This window comes from Cololabis saira, chromosome 8 (assembly GCF_033807715.1).
Source record: "Cololabis saira isolate AMF1-May2022 chromosome 8, fColSai1.1, whole genome shotgun sequence".
In the NCBI taxonomy this organism is placed as follows: Eukaryota; Metazoa; Chordata; class Actinopteri; order Beloniformes; family Belonidae; genus Cololabis; species Cololabis saira.
Window position 1 is genome coordinate 3,786,637 of NC_084594.1, and position 21,067 is coordinate 3,807,703.

At 43.3% G+C, this 21,067-nt stretch overlaps 1 protein-coding gene across 1 annotated transcript in view; it reads left to right on the forward strand.

The window, feature by feature from the left end:
- ptprt (protein tyrosine phosphatase receptor type T) overlaps nucleotides 1–21,067 on the forward strand; it is a 379,334-nt gene that overhangs the window by 301,794 nt on the left and 56,473 nt on the right. The window contains exons 19-21 of the mRNA XM_061728218.1: nucleotides 3,831–3,923; nucleotides 6,377–6,486; nucleotides 19,984–20,071. Of these exons, the coding sequence (XP_061584202.1) occupies nucleotides 3,831–3,923; nucleotides 6,377–6,486; nucleotides 19,984–20,071 (291 nt within the window). The remainder of the gene's footprint in view (nucleotides 1–3,830; nucleotides 3,924–6,376; nucleotides 6,487–19,983; nucleotides 20,072–21,067) is intronic.

Consider the following 21,067-nt stretch of genomic DNA (forward strand, 5'->3'; position numbering starts at 1 on the left):
CAAAGTAAGCACACATGCAAAACAATAAGGAAGACAAACGTAAATTTGACAGAAAAATCAAGTAAAAAATGAACAGAAAAACAACTAACAGAGAAAGTAAATAATCAACAAAAACAATCTCTAGAAGAGTGAAAACAAAAGGAAACCAAAGACCAATCATTAAATTTTTTGGTATATAGATATTATTATTACAACAACAATTATTCTTATTATTGTAATTGTTTCATATAGTATGGAGCATAATATATATATATATATATATATATATATATATATATATATATATATATATATATATATATATATATATATATATATATATAGTTTTGTATCTTTCGATTATATTGTATTATATCTTTCGATTATATTGGATTTATACATCATTTTTAATTTATTTATTGAACTACAGTTTTTTAATTCATTGTTGGCTGTGTCATATTTTAACTCCTTCATCTTTCTTTAGTATTTCTGGTGACTGCTGGTGTCGCTGTTTTGTCGCTCAACAAAGTTGTTTATACACTTAAAAATTAATTTAAGAAAACATAAATCACTAAAGCTTAGAAAGTTGTATTTTTTAAGGACGTGGCAGCGGCGGTACCTGACTGGTTTTCTAGCGTGGGGGGAGACTCAGACCTGAACCGGATCTCCAGCTGCTCCTGGTTCACCTGCCTGGGTGGGAGTGGGTGTTCAAACACACTCCCTGTTTACAGGAAACAAAACGTCTGCAATCATCAAAAAAAGCCAGATAAAAGAACAGAAGTTGGGGTGAGAAGAAAGGCAGGGCAGCTTTATTTATCTTTACAAAGGCGTTGAGATGAAAAGAGCTACAGCTGAAGAAGGGATGAAGAATTAATGGAGTCTTGTACAGTTTTCCTTCTTTAAAAATCTGTAGATGTTAGTGTGTGGAAGTGTGTTTACTCTGAACACGGGGGTCACGGGGACGACGTTCAGCCCTGAAAGTCAGGTGAAACAGTCACTACGTTTACATGCAGTAACAGACACTCCAACTGTTGCCTGTTAGGTCTAAAGCAACATTACATAAGTTCGTAACGAGGAAAGACAACAGAGACTACGTTTACATGCAGTCAAAATTCGGGTTATTGCTAATATTCCGGTTACTGAAACATTGGGAATATTCCGTTTCCATGGTAATTAATCATTTGGGATATCTGGATCAAACCAGCGACGCACGGAGAACATCATGACGCAATTCCCGTCATTTCTGCTTCTTCTTCCTGTATCCAAATTCAAAACAAATGCTGCTTCGTGCAACTTTTCTCTCACCTTCTTGTAAATCTTCTATCCCGGTACTTTCTACCGTCTACAAATGCAGAAATGTTCATATCCTTCATTACATTTATGAAGTGATTAGTCTCCTCCTGGTCTTGTTTCTCCGTGTTTATAAGAACTTCCTGGACTCAAAAGACCAGGATTCCTTGTGAACAGAGCATGTGCAGAAAACAAATTCCTGTTCCGTTTGATGGGGATATTCCGTTTGGCGTTTACATGACCCAATATTCAGGTTTTAAAAGGAGTAACCCAGGGCTCATATTGGGGTTTTTAAAAACCCATTCGGGTTTTTAAAATGAGCAAATTCTGGTTATTCAAAGGGGTTATTGGTGTTTACATGGCCGTGCAAATTCGGGTTATTGCCAATATTCGGGTTTTAAAAGGGTTATTGATGCATGTAAACCCAGTCAGAGACTGCTTGGAATGGTTTTAACGCACTTCTGCAGAAGGGGGAGAGCGCAGCAACAGGAGCCTCTGACAGCAAATGCAGCAAATGCTTCCCAAAGTATTCTCCTCCCAGAAAATGCTTTTATTGAGAAACTTGACAGGAACTGACCATATAAGGACAGTGAACGGTAGACAGTAGACGATTGGTGGAAGAGATAACGTATGATGGAGTCCTGACATTACAGTAGAGTGATTGAACCAGGACAGTTCAAAACCTGAGTAGATCAGGAAGTGGCTGTTCTGACATCTGTTAACAAAGCATGTGACAGCTTTCAAGGGCAAAAACAAGTTTAAAGGTAAATTAAAGCTGCAAGCAGCGATGAACGGTCCTCCACCTTTGTGCACGTTCAGGCTGCAGTGGAAGCTTGTATGACTTCATGTAGATTCTTCAGAACTGGACATTTAGTGGATGAAACCACCCACGACTCTTTATATCAAACCATTCAAAAGTTATGGCAGAAAATAGGGATTATAAAATATCAACCAATCAGAAGAAGGGGCGGGGCTAATTAATGCCAATTATTTTCAAGTACTCAATACCGAGTCTGATGACACCACCCACGACTCTTTATGTCAAACCATTCAAAAGTTATGGCAGAAAGTAGGAACTATCAAATATGTACCAACCATGACGGGGGGGCGCGCTTTTTGGCGTCTAGCGTCGCCACGGTAACGCTTTTGACTGAGAAAAGTAATGCGCGTCGTCGCAGGATTGAGACGCATATTTGATGTAAAACACACCTGGGTGCACGTTACGGTTCGGGCCGTTTTAACTGCTGAAGAAATGGCGCCAAAATTACACGATTAATTCAAAATGGCCGACTTCCTGTTCGGTTTCGGCCATGGCGCCAAGAGACTTTTCTTGTTGCGACATGATCGATCTATCTATCTATCTATCTATCTATCTATCTATCTATCTATCTATCTATCTATCTATCTATCTATCTATCTATCTATCTATCTATCTATCTATCTATCTATCTATCTATCTATCTATCTATCTATCTATCTATCTATCTATCTATCTATCTATGACATCTGCTTATGCCCGTTTTTAGGTAAATCTAGGTAAATTTAGGTAAGTTTAAGGATCTAGACCAGGTACAAACCACCACTCTAGTGTCAAATATACAAACAGGACAAACCCATGGTGAACAGACAAGCCTCACATCTCCTGTTCGTCCCTGCTTTAGACTCTCAATCCCTCCGCCCGTCCTCTTCTACAGCCTCTCCTCTCACGTCAGTTCATCCTTCCTCGTCCCCTCCACACTTCTCAAGCCCGTTGGCTCTGTTACCACGTCCCTCTTTGACGTAACGGGATTCGGCAGCGTTGTTGAATGACTCATTGTCGGCCCATTAGATCCGGTTCCCTGTTCCCTCCCTCAGCCCAGAGTAGACGATGCAGAGTGACACATGTGTCTCCGATCGGCCCTCACGTGTCAGGGGAGGCCCGTGTGTTTGGAAGCGCCACTTTAGCTCCGCCGTTAAATCTACAGCCGCCGTTAACATGCAAATAGCTTTATTAAGAAAACACAAAGTCATGCATTTTCACATCACAACTCCCCGATGTCTTGTTGGCCCGGCTGCTTCACCTCAGCAGTGCACAGAATCAGATTTTATTTATTAAAGCCACGGTGAGGAGATTGAAATATGTGCTAATGGAGGGCTCTTGACGCCTCGCAACTTTAAGACTAATTTGCACTTTCTTCTCATTCATTTCTTCTAATCTCTTCCTTTTGTGATAGTTTTCCCATCACAGCGTTTGCTCTGAAGGAATGCAGATAAAATAGGTTTCTCAGCGTAACTTTGATAATTGAGGTGGAGGTTGTCTTTTGTGTTTTATGAATGAAAGAAAGGTCGATGCACGAGGGGCCCCCGTGTTTACGGATTCCTCTGTACGACACATCCATCCCTCTATTGTTAATTCTCCTAACAAAGAGGGACACTCACTTTGAACTGCTTGGATGCCTTAGGAATGCCCCGTGACTTACCTGCAGCTTTGCCTCGTCTACAGCGTGTAGGGACGATGTATGTGAAGGAGGTCTGTCGTCGTGGTAACATCCCTGTCCCTCTCTCTCTTTGTTTCTGCACAGATAGCAGCCAGCCGTCGCTCGCCCAGCCCTCCCTCAGCCTGCAGAGTTTTCCGTACGGAGGCTGCGAGTCGGTGGAGCTTTCCTACCAGAGCGGTACGTGCACCCCAGACCTTCCTTCCTTCCTTCCTTCCTTCCTTCCTTCCTTCCTTCCTTCCTTCCTTCCTTCCTTCCTTCCTTCCTTCCTTCCTTCCTTCCTTCCTTCCTTCCTTCCTTCCTTCCTTCCTTCCTTCTTTCCTTCCTTCCTTCATTCCTTCCTTCCTTCCTTCCTTCCTTCCTTCCTTCCTTCCTTCCTACCTTCCTTCCTTCCTTCCTTCTTTAGTCCCTTCTTCCCTTCCTCTTTTCTCCCTTCTTTCCTTCTTTCATTCTTTCCTTGTTTTCTCCCTTCCTTCCTTCCTTCCTTCCTTCCTTCCTTCCTTCCTTCCTTCCTTCCTTCCTTCCTTCCTTCCTTCCTCCCTTCCTTCCTTCCTTCCTCCTTCCTCCTTCCCTTCCTTCTTCCCTTCCTCTTTCCTTCCTTCCTTCCTTTCTTCCTTCTTTTTTCCCTTCTTTCCTTCCTTCCTTCTTCCCTTCCTCTTTCCTTCCTTCCTTCCTTCCATCATTCCTTCCTTCCTTCCTTCCTTCCTCCTTCCTCCTTCCCTTCCTTCTTCCCTTCCTCTTTCCTTCCTTCCTTCCTTCCTTCCTTCATTCCTTCCATCCTTCCTTCCATCCTTCCTTCCTTCCTTCCTTCCATCCTTCCTTCCTTCATTCCTTCCTTCCTTCCTTCATTCCTTCCTTCCTTCCTTCATTCTTTCCTTGTTTTCTCCCTTCCTTATTTCCTTGTTTCCTTGTTTCCTTCCTTCCTTCCATGTTTGTTGGTTATGCAGGAAGTAAAACGGATAGTTTGGTTTAAATATTTTCGTCAGAGTGTAAACTCGGAGGATGAATGGAGGATGAAATTATACGTCAAGTAGTCAGTCGGTTAAGGTTTACGCCCTTTTGAAGCGTTTTCTGTCAGTATTGGTTCCCCCAATGCTTTCTGAAGCTACACGTGAAGCTACACATTACATGGGTGGATTGAAATTGTAATGGGAGGGAAGGAGCCTTTTGGAGCCTTTATTGAAGACTTTCTAACTCGTGAAGGATACAGTTTTGAGGAATTAAAACTCTTTATCTCGCAGAGGAAGGATCCAGGCGGCTCTGCCACTTGAGCCAGTGTAACTGTGGTGTATTTGGTTTTCGATGAGATGAAACCGTTTGGTTTTTGTGTTGATGAATGTTCAGGAAACACGTGTGAAAGCTGAGGCTGTGAAATCATACCATGGGTGTTACCTTCACCGGAGCCTGTGGAGTAAAGGTGCAACTACAGAAACAGTTCAGAAAGTCCTGGAAGGGTGTTTTCAAATGCTAACTTTCTTTTAAAGGAAACTTAACACATCAGATCTTGATGTGTTAAGTGAAAAGAAAGTGACTTGAGAGGACAACTTTCAGGGTGGTTAACTGAATATTCTGGGCTGTCCATGTGGCATCAATGTCCGGGCCGTTGACTACTTCCTGGTGAATAAAAAAATAAATGTTTTATTATCAACAGTTGGTCATGTTGAGATATCAGTTTTGAGTCTCGTTTAACGTAATATTTGATCATGTTTAAGAAGTGTTGCCGAGATGTTGCAGTCTCCCATCCCTACTATCAGAAAAAAACACAACCAAAGTAACTTTGGACTTGGGTTAGGGTTGGATTACGGTCGAAGTTGGATTAGGGTTGGGTTGGGATTAGGGTTGGGGTTGGGTTAAGATTAGGGTTGGGATTAGGGTTGGGTTAAGATTAGGGTTAGGGTTGGGGTTGGGTTAAGATTAGGGTTAGGGTTGGGATTAGGGTTGATGAGGTTGGGTGAGGGTTGGGTTACGGTTAGGGTAAGGGTTGGGTTAAGATTAGGGTTAGGGTTAGGGTTGGGTTATGGTTGGGGTTGGGGTTGGGATTAGGGTTAGGGTTGGGGTTAGGGTTAGGGTTGGGATTAGGGTTAGGGTTAGGGTTGGGATTAGGGTTGGGGTTGGGTTAGGGTTGGGTTGGGAATAGGGTTGGGATTTGGGTTAGGGTTGGGTTTAGGATTAGGGTTAGGGTTGATGGGGTTGGGGTGGGGTTGGGGTTGGGTTTAGGGTTGGATTAGGATTAGGGTTAGGGTTGCTGAGGTTGGGGTTTATATTAGGGTTGGGGTTATGTTAGGGTTGGGTTGGGATTAGGGTTGGGAAAAGGGTTGGTTTGGGGTTGGATTAGGGTTGGGGTTGGGTTGGGGTAGGGCGGGTTTAGGATTAGGGGTAGGGTTGATGAGGTTGGGTTTAGGGTTGGGGTTATGGTTGGGTTAGGGTTGAGTTAGGGTTAGGGTTAGGGTTGATGAGGTTGGTTTTAGGGTTGGGGTGGGGTTGGATTAGGGTTGGGTTAGGGTGGGTTTAGGACTAGGGTTAGGGTTGCTGAGGTTGGGGTTGGATTAGGGTTGGGTGAGGGTTGCTGAGGTATGAGGCTTCAGCGTCAGAAATGTCAGATCCTCTGGACGAACGTCTTCCCTTCTCTGCAGGTCAGTTCCAGGCCGGACAGTTTCAGCCAGCGATCCGAGTTGCAGACCTCCTCCAACACATCACGCAGATGAAATGTGGACAGGGATACGGCTTTAAGGAGGAATACGAGGTACACACACACACACACACACACACACACACACACACACACACACACACACACACACACACACACACACAGAGACAGAGACAACAAGAGTTGGTTTGATTCAGTTTACACATCACAAGACACCCTGCACTGAAAGTTCAATCCAGTTCTGTCCAATTCAACCAACCTCTGATCCAATTATTATTATACTCCAATTACACTTTGTAATAGTAGTGTAATCAAATAATGATGTGGCTTTTGTTACACAAAATAAGGACACATTTACCCCTTTTCAGCCAAACCGGTTCCAGAGCTGGTTCTGGTTCACAACTCGTTCAACTAGGAACCAGCTGAGAACCGGTTTGTTTTTCCACAGCTCGGGTGCTAAGAGGAGCCACGTCATTACGTCTCTGTAAACGTCAGTTACGTCACTGCGTTTGCGTGAAAGTTGAAGCAACAACAAGGAAAAGAAACAAAAGAAACATCAAAGACTAGAAGGAACTTGAATGAGTGATGACAGCGAGCATTAAACACGGCCGTAAACCTGTGAGGAGTCTCTGACCCGTTCATTCTTACTCTTTACCTGCGGCTTAGCTCCGCATTATTTACAAGACCTGATAGTGCCTTATGTTCCTGGCAGAGCTTTCCGTTCTCGGAGTGCCGGTTTACTTGTAGTTCCTAGAGTATCTAAATGTAGATTTGGAGGGCGGGCATTCTGCTATCAGGCACCATTACTTTGGAACCAACTTCCAATCTGGGTTAAGGAGGCTGACACCACCTCCACCTTTAAAACTAAACTTAAAACCTTTCTGTTTAGTAAAGCCTATAGTTAGTGTTTAGTAAACCTCTAGCTGGTGTTGGTAAATCTCTAGGTAGTGTAAACTCTAGTGTGTTAGAGTCAGTAGTCATAGTTGCAGCTATAGAACTATAACTATAATAGTTAGTCTCAAATATAGCTTGGTGGTAGATATGCTGCTATAGGCTTATGCTGCAGGGGGGCACCGACATGATCCACTGCTCTAACAGGACTTGTTCCACGTAGCTCCTCCGTGGACACATCTCTAGAAGACAGGTTGTCTCCTCCTCAAACCCATGATGCTTTGCTGCATCCAGATTCATTCTCATTTGAAAATGTCTCCGTCTCTCAGTCTTGCTATTTCCGTTGGTCTCAATAACTCCGCCCCCTCCACTTACGTAAGCGGTTCTTTCCTCTAGACCTGCAAAGAGTTGGTGCTACCTTGGAACCAGAGCCAGTTCTTTGTCTTTGTTGGAAACAGAAAGCCCGGTTCCAAACTCAGCACTGGCCCAGAACCAGAACCTATGGAGCTAGAACAGTCTCATAATTCGCAAATGCACACACCGTTTCACAAATGCACAGAACAATTCACACGTGCGTAGGACATGATATATAAATGTATGTTTGATGCGCACACAAATATAACCTGATTTACAAACGTTTTTTTGTCTGTGAGCTGCGCTAGATTGGCGTGTGACTTTTGAGACTCCCCTGACGTGACTCGATCCACAAATACGTTTTTTTAACACGTATTTGCACAACCAATCAGATGTCTTCCTTTGTTTCAGCCAATCATAAGAGCGCCCCCCACATGGGGGACGATTTACTCTAAACCAATCAGATTAAAGGGGCGGATACACCTGCTGTTTGAACTGCGTTAGCGCCGTTCGCTTAGAGAAGTGATTCATCTTTCGAGTTGGTGGAGTAAAGATAAATAAACAAGACAGCAACACGGGATGGAGAGGAGATCACTGCTCTGCTTTTCTTGTGATCTCTGTAAAGAAAACAGCGCGATCTGAGTTGTTTGTCGGGCCATTCAACCAGAGCCGTCCCTGGAACCGGTTTGGTGGAAAAGGGGTAATTGTGGTAAACGGAGCTCGTCCATCACCGTCACAAATTTAGGAAAGATCCCTTTCTTCTGGTTTTTGCTGCGGAGCGATGTTTCTCTTTCACCAGAGTCCAGGTGCACTAAGATATCTGAAAACAACATTCTGCATCCGTAGCAGTTTGGCTAGTGATGGGCGTCCTTTATTCTGCCGGTGCTGTGTTGGCGGTGCGTCCATGACAGGGAAACAGTCTGGGAATACACGTGATTATCAGAGAAAAGATAAACACTGATGACCAGAACAACAGCCTGGCAAACCCTGAAATACTTTGTTGGCTCGTCTCTTAACTCGGCTAATCTGTTGCTCCTTTGTCTATTTGTAGTTCTTTCTTTCTAGCTTCCTGTTGGACCGATTTCTCCTTTTTCTTTCCCCCTCTCGCATCGATCTCCCCCTCTCTTCTTCCTTCTGCATGTGTTTACAACGGTTCCAATCCTGTCTTTCTTTCTTTCTTTCTTTCTTTCTTTCTTTCTTTCTTTCTTTCTTTCTTTCTTTCTTTCTTTCTTTCTTTCTTTCTTTCTTTCTTTCTTTCTTTCTTTCTTTCTTTCTTCCTTCCTTCCTTTCTCCCTTCCTTCCTTCCTTCCTTCCTTCCTTCCTTCCTTCCTTCCTTCCTTCCTTCCTTCCTTCTTTCCTTCCTTCCTTGTCCCCTCCCTCCCTTCCTTCCTTCCTTCCTCCTTTTTTCCCTTCCTTCCTTCTTTCCTCCCTTCTTTCCTTTTCTCCCTTCTTTACTCCCTTCTTTACTTCCTTCCTTCCTTCCTTCCTTCCTTCCTTCCTTCCTTCCTTCCTTCCTTCCTTCCTTCCTTCCTTCCTTCCTTCCTTCCTTCCTTTATACCTTCCTTCCTTCTTTCCTTCCTTCCTTCTTTCTTTCCTTATTTTCATTCTTCCTTCCTTCTTTCTTTCCTTCCTACAAAAACGTCATCAACGAGAATTTATCGTTTTTACCGCGAGATGACAAATTCTTACCGTAGGGAATTTTTTTGACGGTTTATCGTGAACGGTAAAATATCACCCATTCTTATTCTGCGCTTCCTGTTGGACCGATTTCTCGTTTTTCTTCCCCCTCTCGCATCGATCTCCCCTCTCTTCTTCCCTCTCTTCTTCCCTCTGCATGTGTTTACAACGGTTCCAACCGTGTCTTTCTTTCTTCCTTTCTCTTTTCCGTGTTCTCTCATCGTTCCAGAGCTGCGTTTTTCTTGTCTTCCACATAAGCTCTTGGGAAGCGTCTCTGCTTCTCGCTGTCTGGTCCGGGCACAACTGTTTTGTCGCACGACAACGTTTCCCGTCATCGTTCTTAGTCTCGGGCCCTCTGCCACCAGTTCATTCTCCTCCCAAATCCTTCTCCTTTCATTCTCTGCTCATTTATTCTCCCACTAAAGCGTTTCTCCTCTAAACCATAAACCTGTCCTCTTTTCATTCCCGCTGCATTTTCTTTGTCTCTGCTGCTGAAAATAATTCTGTCGGCAGGCGCGAGGACGGCTGTGTTTTGTGCCTTTTCCTTCTCATAAGATTGAATATTTTCTATTACTGGCTGTGCATGCGTGCTGGAAATTGTCCCTCCGTGATACTGTAACTTATATTTTCATTTGCTTCCTGTCATTTGGGTTTAAACCCACTGATACGTTTCAGGGGAGAGAAAATGTGATTTATTCTCGAGAGTGTGAATGTCTGAGAGAGAAGCTGAGAGCGCGGCTTTATTCCTGGTGCCGGTCGCCGGCAGCGGCTGCCGCTAACGCCGGCTGATAACGCGTGTGTGTGTGTGTGTGTGTGTGTGTGTGTGTGTGTGTGTGTGTGTGTGTGTGTGTGTGTGTGTGTGTGTGTGTGTGTGTGTGTGTGTGTATGTGTGTGTGTGTGTGTGTGTGTGTGTGTGTGTGTGTGTGTGTGTGTGTGTGTGTGTGTGTGTGTGGTCTCGGGGGGACGTTCACTTCGACTTCTGCTCTCGTCACTCACTCTTTTTTTTTCAATCCAGTTTTTCCATTCGTTTTAATAGTGTCTTATCGTTTCTGGAGAAGTAATTGCCCACCGCGGCGACTTCCTGTTCTTTGATTGATTTATTTATTTTTTACTCCTACCTCGGACTTAAAGCAGCACTATGTAACTTTTCCACCTTAATATAATATTTGAAGCAGAAGCTGGTGGTGAGCTAAACGCAGAGTTGTTATCATGGCTGAAGCAGCGGAAAAACCCAAGAAAATAAAAGTTTTATCGGAGGAGGTGAAAAAAAAAGAAAGTGGGAGAGTAACAAGCTAAATGCCCGGACAAGAATAAACATAGACCCGGCGTTCACTCGCTGGCGTGAGCTGAAAGACGAAGAGGGATGTCCGACAAGAGAGACAGAATTGTTATGATACAAATGTAAATGTTGAGTTCTGTTTCACATTCGTCTTGGGTTTTGGTCATTCTAAAATTACTGACAATATCTTTTTTTTTTTTTTTTTTTTTTTTTTTTTTACCTTGTCTGCACACATATTATTGATTGATACCATGACGGTAGAAACCAAAAGTGTATATATGTGCATTATTACTATATGTAATATATACATATATATACGCACACATATGCGTACACATACATAAATATACACATACAAACCCAGTGTTTTTTTTTTTGTTTTTTTTTTTTGTTTTTTTTTTTTTTTGTTTTTTTTGTTTGTTTTTTTTTTGGGGGGGGAGGGGGTGGGGGGGGGTGGTGACGACATCCACTGCCAATCCAGGAAGCAGGAACACACGGAGACACACGTCAAGCACTGGAAATCTGCAACAAAAAAACCACAAACAAAGCACGAAACCGGCACGGAGCCATCCAAAACACGAACAGCAATCGACCTAAATCTTGAGATCTGATCGCAGTCTGAGCTAAGCTATCGCTACCGCTACCTAAACCCAAAAACTAGAGAGCCAGCATGCAGGTGAACAAGCCAGTGTGTATGTCTATGTGTGTGTGTGTGTATGTATATGATCATGCATGTGTGTGTGTGTGTGTGTGTGTGTGTGTGTGTGTGTGTGTGTGTATGCATGTGACTAAATTACTATATGTGTGTGTGTGTGTGTGTGTGTGTGTGTGTGTGTGTGTGTGTGTGTGTGTGTGTGTGTGTGTGTGTGTGTGTAATAAACCAAACAAAGCTCCACCTGAAGTGTATCTATAGTGGGGGAGGGGGGGGAGCAACCCCGCCACCCGTGAGACCAGAGGCCGACAAGGAAGAGCCCGGAACCCAGGCCACCGGCAACCCCACAGAGGGGAGAAGTAGGAGGGAGGCAACCCACCGCCTGCGAGGCCCCCCCCCCCCACCCGGCGGCGGCCGAGGGGGCCCGCGGGCGGGGCCCCCACGGCGCGGAAAGAAGCAGCCAGGGATCCCGCGGCGGCGGACCGCGACCCAGGCAATCCCCGGCCACCCGGTCCGGGCCGGACACGCGGCCAGGAGGCCCTCACCCTTCAGGCCAACGACCCCCACCCGGCAGGGGGCCAGCCTGCCCGGAGAGACAGAGCCGCCCCGGCCGCCGACGCGGGCAGGCGCACCCGTCCCCCACGAAAGTGGCCCTCCAAGACCAGAGGGGCGCCCCGCCGTAGAGGCAGCGGGGGGGAACCGGAGACGGGCCCGGAATTACTGACAATATCAACAACAGACACAGAATAATAATAGTGATCATACAATTGTGTAATTGGCAATGAGGAAGCTTTATAAACTAATAATACAATTGAATAGAATTACAGCACTAGAGGAAAGAATGCAATGCAAAGAAAATGTATAGAACATTTCTACTATTTTTCCTGAGAACTGTAAAATTGTGCAGGGCTGATCTGCAAAACATTCAGTTATTCACAGGTTATAAAGTATTTCTTTATTTTGTCAGTAAGTATGTTGGACTACTAATTTATGATGAAATCCCTCTAACAAACGTAACAGGAAAAAGGTGCAGTAGAACAAAACCAGAGCCTACTGTATATTGTAATTTGGGGTGCATTATCTCGCTGAAACAGGACTAATAAAACCAAGTTGAAATTAGTGATTTTCAACATCGTCATATTATATTGTTTATCCAAAAATAGATACATTACCTCTTCGCTATCCATCCTGCAAACGACCGCTGAAAACAGAAAAGTAGTTTTGAAAGTCCGTCCCGTCTTCATTCACAATCAAAACAAATGCAGCGACGGGGACAGGATCTTTCCGCAGTACGTGCTGGTGCTCATGGGAAACGTAGTTCTTTCTGGTAAAGCACTACCGCTTTTGTCCAAAGGAGCCGCCAAACTCAACAAAAGCTGAGCGTTACATTGTGCTGCTTTAACACCTGATTATGGAATGGAGGAAGGTGGGGGCACATTTGTCTCCAGCTTAATGATGTTGTCAACACATTCAGTGACTTTTTGATTAAATAGCTAAATATCTGGCAAACCTTTGTGAAAAAGCTTTTTCCTTGGGAAGATTTCAGCTCTTTCACATTCGGCCGCGGCCATTAGGACGGAAGAGCGTCCATGCTTTTAAGGTCAAAACAGAAAGGTTTGTTCATGTTGGATAAACGCTCCAAATTTAGGTGCAGTTTCGTCTGTTTCTGACACTGTTTCTGAGAGAAGATGCAGGTACTCTCAGGTACTCTCAGGTACATTCAGGTACTCTCAGGTACTCTGGCCTAATGTATTATAACAATAATCTGCTTCTCCTGCAGCCACTTCTGCTGCATTTACTCCAGTTTCAGGTTTATTCATATATATATATATATATATATATATATATATATATATATGTATATATATATATATATATATATATATATATATATATATATATATATATATATATATGTATGTATGTATATATGTATATATACACATATATATATACTTCGGTTTCAGGTTTATTTAATCATACATGTACATATTATTTGGTTCGAGCAGACTGGTTTGGTTTATATCTGATGTTTCATTGTATTTGAAAACATTTATGATTAACTGAAGTATTTAAGTTGGAGAAACAAGATTTTGTTGAGTAAAGCACACATTTGTCCTGCTTACTTCTTTTCACGGAGTTGTTGAAATATAATATAAACATTAATGTCTAAGATTTGGGGTTTATTATGTCCCGTGTAAGGAAGACACTTTCAATCATGGTGCTTTTATTTTGGCGGGAAGATACTGAAGATCTAGGCCCTGGGGTAAATCATGAACCTGAATTATATTTTCCTCCTGCAGCCACTTCTACTGCTTTTACTCCGGTTTCAGGTTTATTTATATATATATATATATATATATATATATATATATATATATATATATATATATATATATATATATATATATATATATATATATATATATATATGTATGTACTTCAGTTGTTTGGTTGGAGCAGACAGGTTTGGTTTATGTATTAACTGAAGTATTTAAGTTGGAGAAACAAGATGCTTTTAAGGTCAAAACACAAAGGTTTGTTCATGTTGGATAAACGCTCCAAATTTTATGGAGCTAGAACAGTCTCATAATTCGCAAATGTACACACCATTTCACAAATGCACAGGACAAGTTTCACAAATGCACAAATGTATTTTTGATGCACACACAAATATAACCTGATTTACAAACGTTTTTTTTGTCTGTGAGCTATGCTGGATTTGCGTGTGACTTTTGAGTTTCCCCTGACGTGACTCGATCCACAAATACGTTTTTTTAACACGTATTTTCACAACCAATCAGATGTCTTCCTTTGTTTCAGCCAATCATAAGAGCGCACCCCACGTGGGGTTGCAGATCCTTCCGTGTTAAAAAAAAAACGTGTCAGCTCACAGACAAAAAAAAAACGTAAATCAGGTTATATTTGCGTGTGGATAAAAAATACATTTGTATATCTTGTCCTACGCACATGTGAAACTTGTCCTGTGCATTTGTGAAACGGTGTGTGCATTTGCGAATTATGAGACTGTTCTAGCTCCATAAGATTTAGGTGCAGTTGGTGATTTACCTTTGACACATGAGAGAAGACGGAGGTACTCTCAGGTACTCTGGCCTAATGTAATAATAATATAATCCCAGCCAAGAGCTGCCTGACTCAGACCTGGAACACACACATGCACCAGAACTGGAGTGTGTTTCTGCTCAAACACACACATGCACCAGGCCGGGAGTGTGTTTCTGTTTCTGGTAAAACACTAACACTGTCACACTAACACACTAACACTAACAGTTTCCCCTGATGTGACTTGATCCACAAATACGTTTTTTTTAACACGTATTTTCACAACTAATCAGATGTCTTCCTTTGTTTCAGCCAATCATAAGAGCGCACCCCACGTGGGGGACGCTCTTATGATTGGCTGAAACAAAGGAAGACATCTGATTGGTTGCAGATCCTTCCGTGTTAAAAATAAAAAAATGTATTTGTGGACCGAGTCAGGTCAGGGGAAACTCAAAAGTCACACGCAAATCCAGCGCAACTCACAGACAAAAAAACTTTGTAAATCAGGTTATATTTGTGTGCGCATCAAAAATACATTTGTATATCTTGTCCTACACACGTGTGAATTGTTCTGTGCATTTGTGAAACTTGTCCTGTGCATTTATGAAACGGTGTGTGCATTTGCGAATTATGAGACTGTTCTAGCTCCATAAAATTTAGGTGCAGTTGGTGATTTACATTTGACACATGAGAAAAGACGCACTCAGGTACTATCAGGTGCTCTCTAAGGCCTAATGTAATAATAATATAATCCCAGCCAAGAGCTGTCTGAGTCAGACCTGGAACACACACATGCACCAGGCCTGGAGCCTGGAGTGTGTTTCTGCCACCCCCCATATGGCGTCTTGCTGTCCCGGCCTGTGTGTGGCGTGACCTCCAGTGTTGAGAGCCATTAACCTCACTAACGGTGACAGCAGCCACACCGTCAGCAGGTTGCTCCCCAGCGAGAGCAACACCTTTCCCATCTGAGGAAAAACCCTGCGTTGCTTTAATCGGGACGGACGGATATCCCGTTTACCTCAAATATCCTGCACGCGGCCCCGTCTGTCTCACCTGGAATCACTTTACGGAAATTAGATCTGGAATCTGTCCGTCACCTTTTCAGTTGATTTTTAGTTTCTGGGAAAGTCGAGATAAGAGACGACCGGAGGTGAACTGAAGTAAGCTGAAGGAGAAGCTTGATCAGTGAAGATCAGGGGTGAAGATCATCACAGTCTTCAAGTAGGAGGACGACCACATGGTTGGAGGCCAGCACACAACTCCTGAAGCTCCGGCCTGCAAACATGCACAAAAGAGAAAAAAGGGGTGCTAGCACAAGAAACTACAGGAACGACGGACAAAAATGATGTCTATGAAAATGGAAATGGAGAAGAGAGGAAGGGAAGAGGAAATCCTTCAGACCTCTACAGGAGATCCTTCCCGTCCAAAGCTAAAAACTTCTACAACGACTCTTTAAAGAGGATAAAAACTTCTCCATTAATTACTTTCTCTTCGGAGAACTGAATTGAACATGTTTTCCGTCCACCCACACCACTCTGATTCTATTTTGAATATTAATGATCCAAACCAGAAGAATCTGAGAGAGAGGAATGATTAAGAGTTTCTCTGGTTTGTGGAGAAACAACCTGGTACCTGACCGTCCGGCTGCAGCCGCCCACCTAATATCTGCAAAACAACTTCTTTAGACGGCTGTTTGGCAAACAAATATGCAATATGAAAATATGAAACAGCAGATTTATGCATAAACACACACACACGATACACACATTTCCTCTCACACACTCACTCAGGCCCATATGCCACTTTAAAAGAATCAATTTTCTGCTTCACTGAGCGATAAGTTTAGGTGTCTGTTTTCCTGTCACAGTGCATTTGTATAGTTGTGCATGTGTGTGTGTGTGTGTGTGTGTGTGTGTGTGTGTGTGTGTGTGTGTGTGTGTGTGTGTGTGTGTGTGTGTGTGTGTGTGTGTGTACAGTATATAGGTCATATCCCTGTCTGAAAATGAAAGCTGTTGTCTGGCCTTCTCAACCCCCTAATGGACCCGAACAGAACGCTCACCTGTCCCCCCAGGTGGAGCCGTGTGCATCTACAGTGGTCCCGGGTCCATCTGGCGGCCTGTTAGGCCCAATTCAACTTCACTCGCCCTTCTTTTCTCCACTCGCCCTTCTTTTCTTCCCTAACCCCTAAAAAAGAAGGGGGAGATTTTAGGGCACTTGAGATCTAGGGCACTTGGCCCAGGTGCCTGTCCCAATTCTCCTACTCCCCCTCGTTTTCATCCCTACCCTGATCAGGAAGCTGAGAGCCAAAAACTGTTTTAATTTCAGCTGTAGCGCTGTTAATATGGCACTTTATTAAGTTTTAATATTTTTTCAGGCGTAAAAGTAACAGATCCCCAACCTGGGCTCAGTTTATCCAAATAACGCCTGTTAAGAAATTTGACTCGACGTTTTCGGAGATGAGAAGAGACAAACTGTCTTTGTATGTCAGAGCATGTGAGTGGAGTGAAGCGGCGAGAATTTCCGCTCCTCGCTCACAAAGGTTGTCACCGCTCTGCTCCGCCTTCTTTATTATTTATAATTTAATTTTTTTATAGGCTATATTAAAATCCCAAAATATCTGTAGCGTTTCTGATTGGGTGTGTGCACTGCAAATCATTTCAAGTTGTGTCTCGGCGGAGGAACCCGACGTCCCAGCAAAATGAGAAGAGAAAAAAGAGGTTTTCTGAAGAGCAGACAGCGCACACACTAAAGGCTGATTTATGGTTCCGCGTTACACCAACGCAGAGCTACGGCGTAGGTTTACGCGGCGACACGCACCGTACGTGGAAATGCGCTCTTTTTTTTTGCTTTTAAAACATGATTTGTAATGTGAATTTGCAAAACTTAAACTACAAATAATAGTTTTTGACGTAACATCAGAGATTGCGCATGCTCTCTGCGAAAGGATGAGTCAAATCGGGTCGCAGCTGCTTCAGCTGTGATTCCTTCACGAGGAGCGTCCAGGATTTCAAACACGCTTGATTTTCTTGCGAGCTCACGATTTGTGATCGGGAGCTCGTCGTGAGGTGTTGTGTTGTGTCCAGTGTGTACAATTTTAGTTCCAGTGGTACTATGGTGATCTCATATGTTCTTTGTAAGTAATGGTCTGGTGCTGCTCATTGCAAAAATAAATTGTAGCCTGGTGCAAATACCCGCCTGGTTCTTATAAACGCCTGGGGTCCAAGTGGATTTAGCATATTAAACGCCCGGGCTACTAAATGGTCATCTACGGTAAATCATTTAGGAAGATGTTGGTTTAATAGATGAAATCTAACAGTTGTAGCTACGCCTGTTAAGAAATTTGCTCCGAAATTTCGAGATTTCTGTCTGCCGGCTCCAGAGTTTGGGTCCGCGTTAAATTGACGCAGAGCCTACGGCGTAGGGTACGGCGTACGGCACGCGTCGCCGCGTACATCGACGCAGAACTTACGGCGAAGGTTACGTAACCTACGCCGTAGGCTCTGCGTTGGTGTAACGGTTGGTCACAATCTGAGACGAGTCTGCCTGTTTCTCGGTCGGCGAGTCAAATCGACGCAGAGCCTACGGCGTAGTTTACGTAGCATTCTGGGAAATTTTCATAGCCCCTCGCTCGCGAAGTCAGCATGTGAAAACTCTCGATTTGAAGGGGCTATTCTCAGCCCCTCGACCTCGTTATGCCCCCTCCCCCTAGGTGAAAAGAGGAATTGGGACACCACTACCCTCACGGGAACGCGCGAAAATTTAGGGGAAGTGAAGAAAACGAGGGCGAGGGGGAGTATTGGGACGCAGCCTTAGAGTCGCCTCCTCCTCCTGATTTACCAGCCCGGACCGCTGCAACTGGATAAATGAGTGTTGGGTTTTTTTCAACATTATCTTTATCTGGTTTTCAAAATCCTTCCAATGATACACAAAAATAAGAGTGCTCTTTTTTTTTAACAATATCAAACGTCTGATAGCAAACGTCTGATGAAAAATGCATGCAGTGGATGCTGCTGTAGCGCGAGCACGCCGTCACACGCACACTTTGTCCTTGTGATGTTTGAAGGGCCCGTCGCGCGGGCCAGCGCCGCAGCGGGAGCACCGACAAGCTGTCTTCTCTCCTCCAACAAAGGACGGAGTCCACATTCCCTTTCAGAGAAAAGCAAAAAACAAAAAATCAAATAAAAAAACTCTGCAGCTTTTGGTCCGGCCGTCTCCGTTTCAAGACGCCGTTGGCTGCAGCCAGTACTCGAGTTGTAAAAAAAAAAAAATCAGGGGGGATGGTGGATGTAGCAGGGCGAGTGCTACGGGAGCCCGACAGACAGGATAGAGAGGACACGGAGTTTAGTGCAGAACCCTTTATTTACCAACACCCAGGACACACGTGCTTCAGCAGCCTCTCCAACAGCTTCACAGTCGGACCCAGCTGCAGTCTCCCAGTCCTCCTTATCAAGGCTGGCAGGGTGGAGAGGCTGACGGGCCACACCTGTGTCCCGTCAGCCTGAGAGGCTGCACCTCCTCCACCCTGCCACAGTGGATTTTATCATATGGGGACAGATACTTTGTGCTGATTACAAATAATATAATATATTACAAATAATAGCAGTGACCAAAACAGCTGCAGAAATACTGCAGGAATGACATAGCAGCAGTTAAATGCAGCCTTCTGTAAGCTTTAAATATCCACTGGGCTTACATCAAATACATCAAAACACAACAATAAAAAACACTTTTCTGAACTTATCAATATGACTCTGTCCTTCACAGGATAAGTAAAATGGATCACTGCAAAAACTCTAAATCTTAACAAGAATATTTGTCTTATTTCTAGTTAAAATGTCTCATTTTAGTAAAAAAAATCTAAAAAAAATCTCATTACACTTAAAACAAGACTCATCACTGGAAAAAACAACAATTTTCAAGTAGATTTTCAGTTGAAATAAGTAGAAAAATCTGCCAGTGGAACAAGATTTTTTTGCTTGTAATAAGAAGATAAATCTTGTCCCACTGGCAGATTTTTCTACTTATTTAAAGTGAAAATCTACTTGAAACAGGTGAAAATTGTCAAATAAGTTATTTTTCTGGTGTTATTTTTCTGGTGATGACTCTACATGTTGAAATAGCAGTAAAACCACATTCATTGATGAAATGACATAAGGGATGGAAAGGAGGGATGGCAGTTTTACAGGGGGGATGATTTGGACCGTTTTTATTTCGGGGGGGATGATTTAGACCGTTTTTATTTCAGGGGGGGATGCCATCCCCCCTCATTCCCCCTCAACTCCAGTACTGGCTACAGCTGGCGTCCCACTGCCGCTCGCTGGACTAAAGTTGCAGTAAAGAAGGCGATTAGCGGAGTAGCCCCCGAGTTTCCAGCTCCAGACTGACCCAGTTGGGATCATTAGGCCGGAGATTTCACTCATTTTTCAACTTAAAAGCACAGCGGCCTTTATGGCTCGATGATTAAACCGTAGGTCTGCTTCTGGTGCCCGAAGTGCTGAAAATAAACCTTCGTTTTGGGTCCAGATTCACGCGACAGTTTGAGCGTCTGCCAGCCCGCGTGCCGGGCTACGAGCCCTCGGCGTCGGACCATATGTGCATGAATATTTCTGTGTCCTGGAACCCCAACATGTGACCGTGTCTGTGTGCACACGCCTGTCCACTTGTGCATGTTTAGGCCCTGGCGGAGGGACAGACGGCACCCTGGGAAACGGCCAAGAAGGATGAGAACCGCAACAAGAATCGCTATGGCAACATCATCGCATGTGAGTACCGACGGCGATGAATTCTGCTGCAGCCACTTCGGTTTAGGGGTTATTTATATATGTATATATGTATATATATATATATATATATATATATATATATATATATATATATATATATATATATATATATATATATATACATACTCTGGGTGTTTGGTTTGAGCAGACCGGTTTGGTTTATGTCTGGTGTTTCATTGTTGGGGAAACGAGTTTGTCCTGCTGACTTCTTTTCAAAAAGTTGCTGAAATATAATATCAACATTAATGTCTAATGTAAAGATTTTTTTTTTTTTATGTCCTGTGTAAAAAGAGCCTTTCAATCATAGTGCTTTTATTTTGGCGGGGCTTTACCTGAATTATATTTTTCTCCTGCAGCCACTTCTGCTGGTTTTACTCCGGTTTCAGGTTTATATATATATATGAAAAAACCTGAAACCGGTTTGGTTTATGGTGTTTCATTGTACGTTGTTGGGGAAACGAGATTTTGTTGAGTAAAGCAAACATTTGTCCTGCTGACTTCTTTTCAACAGAGTCGTTAAAATATAATATCAACATTAATGTCTAAGATTTCGGGTTTTTTATGTCCTGTGTAAAAAAGAGCCTTTCAATCATCGTGCTTTTATTTTGACGGGCCTTTACTGAAGATCTAGCCCCCGGGGTAAATCATGAACCTGAATTATATTTTTCTCCTGAAGCCACTTAAGTTGGGTAAACCAGATTTTATTGAGTAAAGCAAACATTTGTCCTACTGACTTCTTTTCACGGAGTCGTTGAAATATAATATAAACATTAATGTCTAAGATTCTGGGTTTTTTATGTCCCGTGTAACAAAGAGCCTTTGAATCATAGTGCTTTTATTTTGGCGGGCCTTTACTGAAGATGTAGCCCCCGGGGTAAATCATGAACCTGAATTATATTTTATCTACGGAGAGAGAGAGAAAGAGAGAGAAAACCAAGTCCCTGGTCTGAATAATGTTTAGCTTCATTGGCCGGC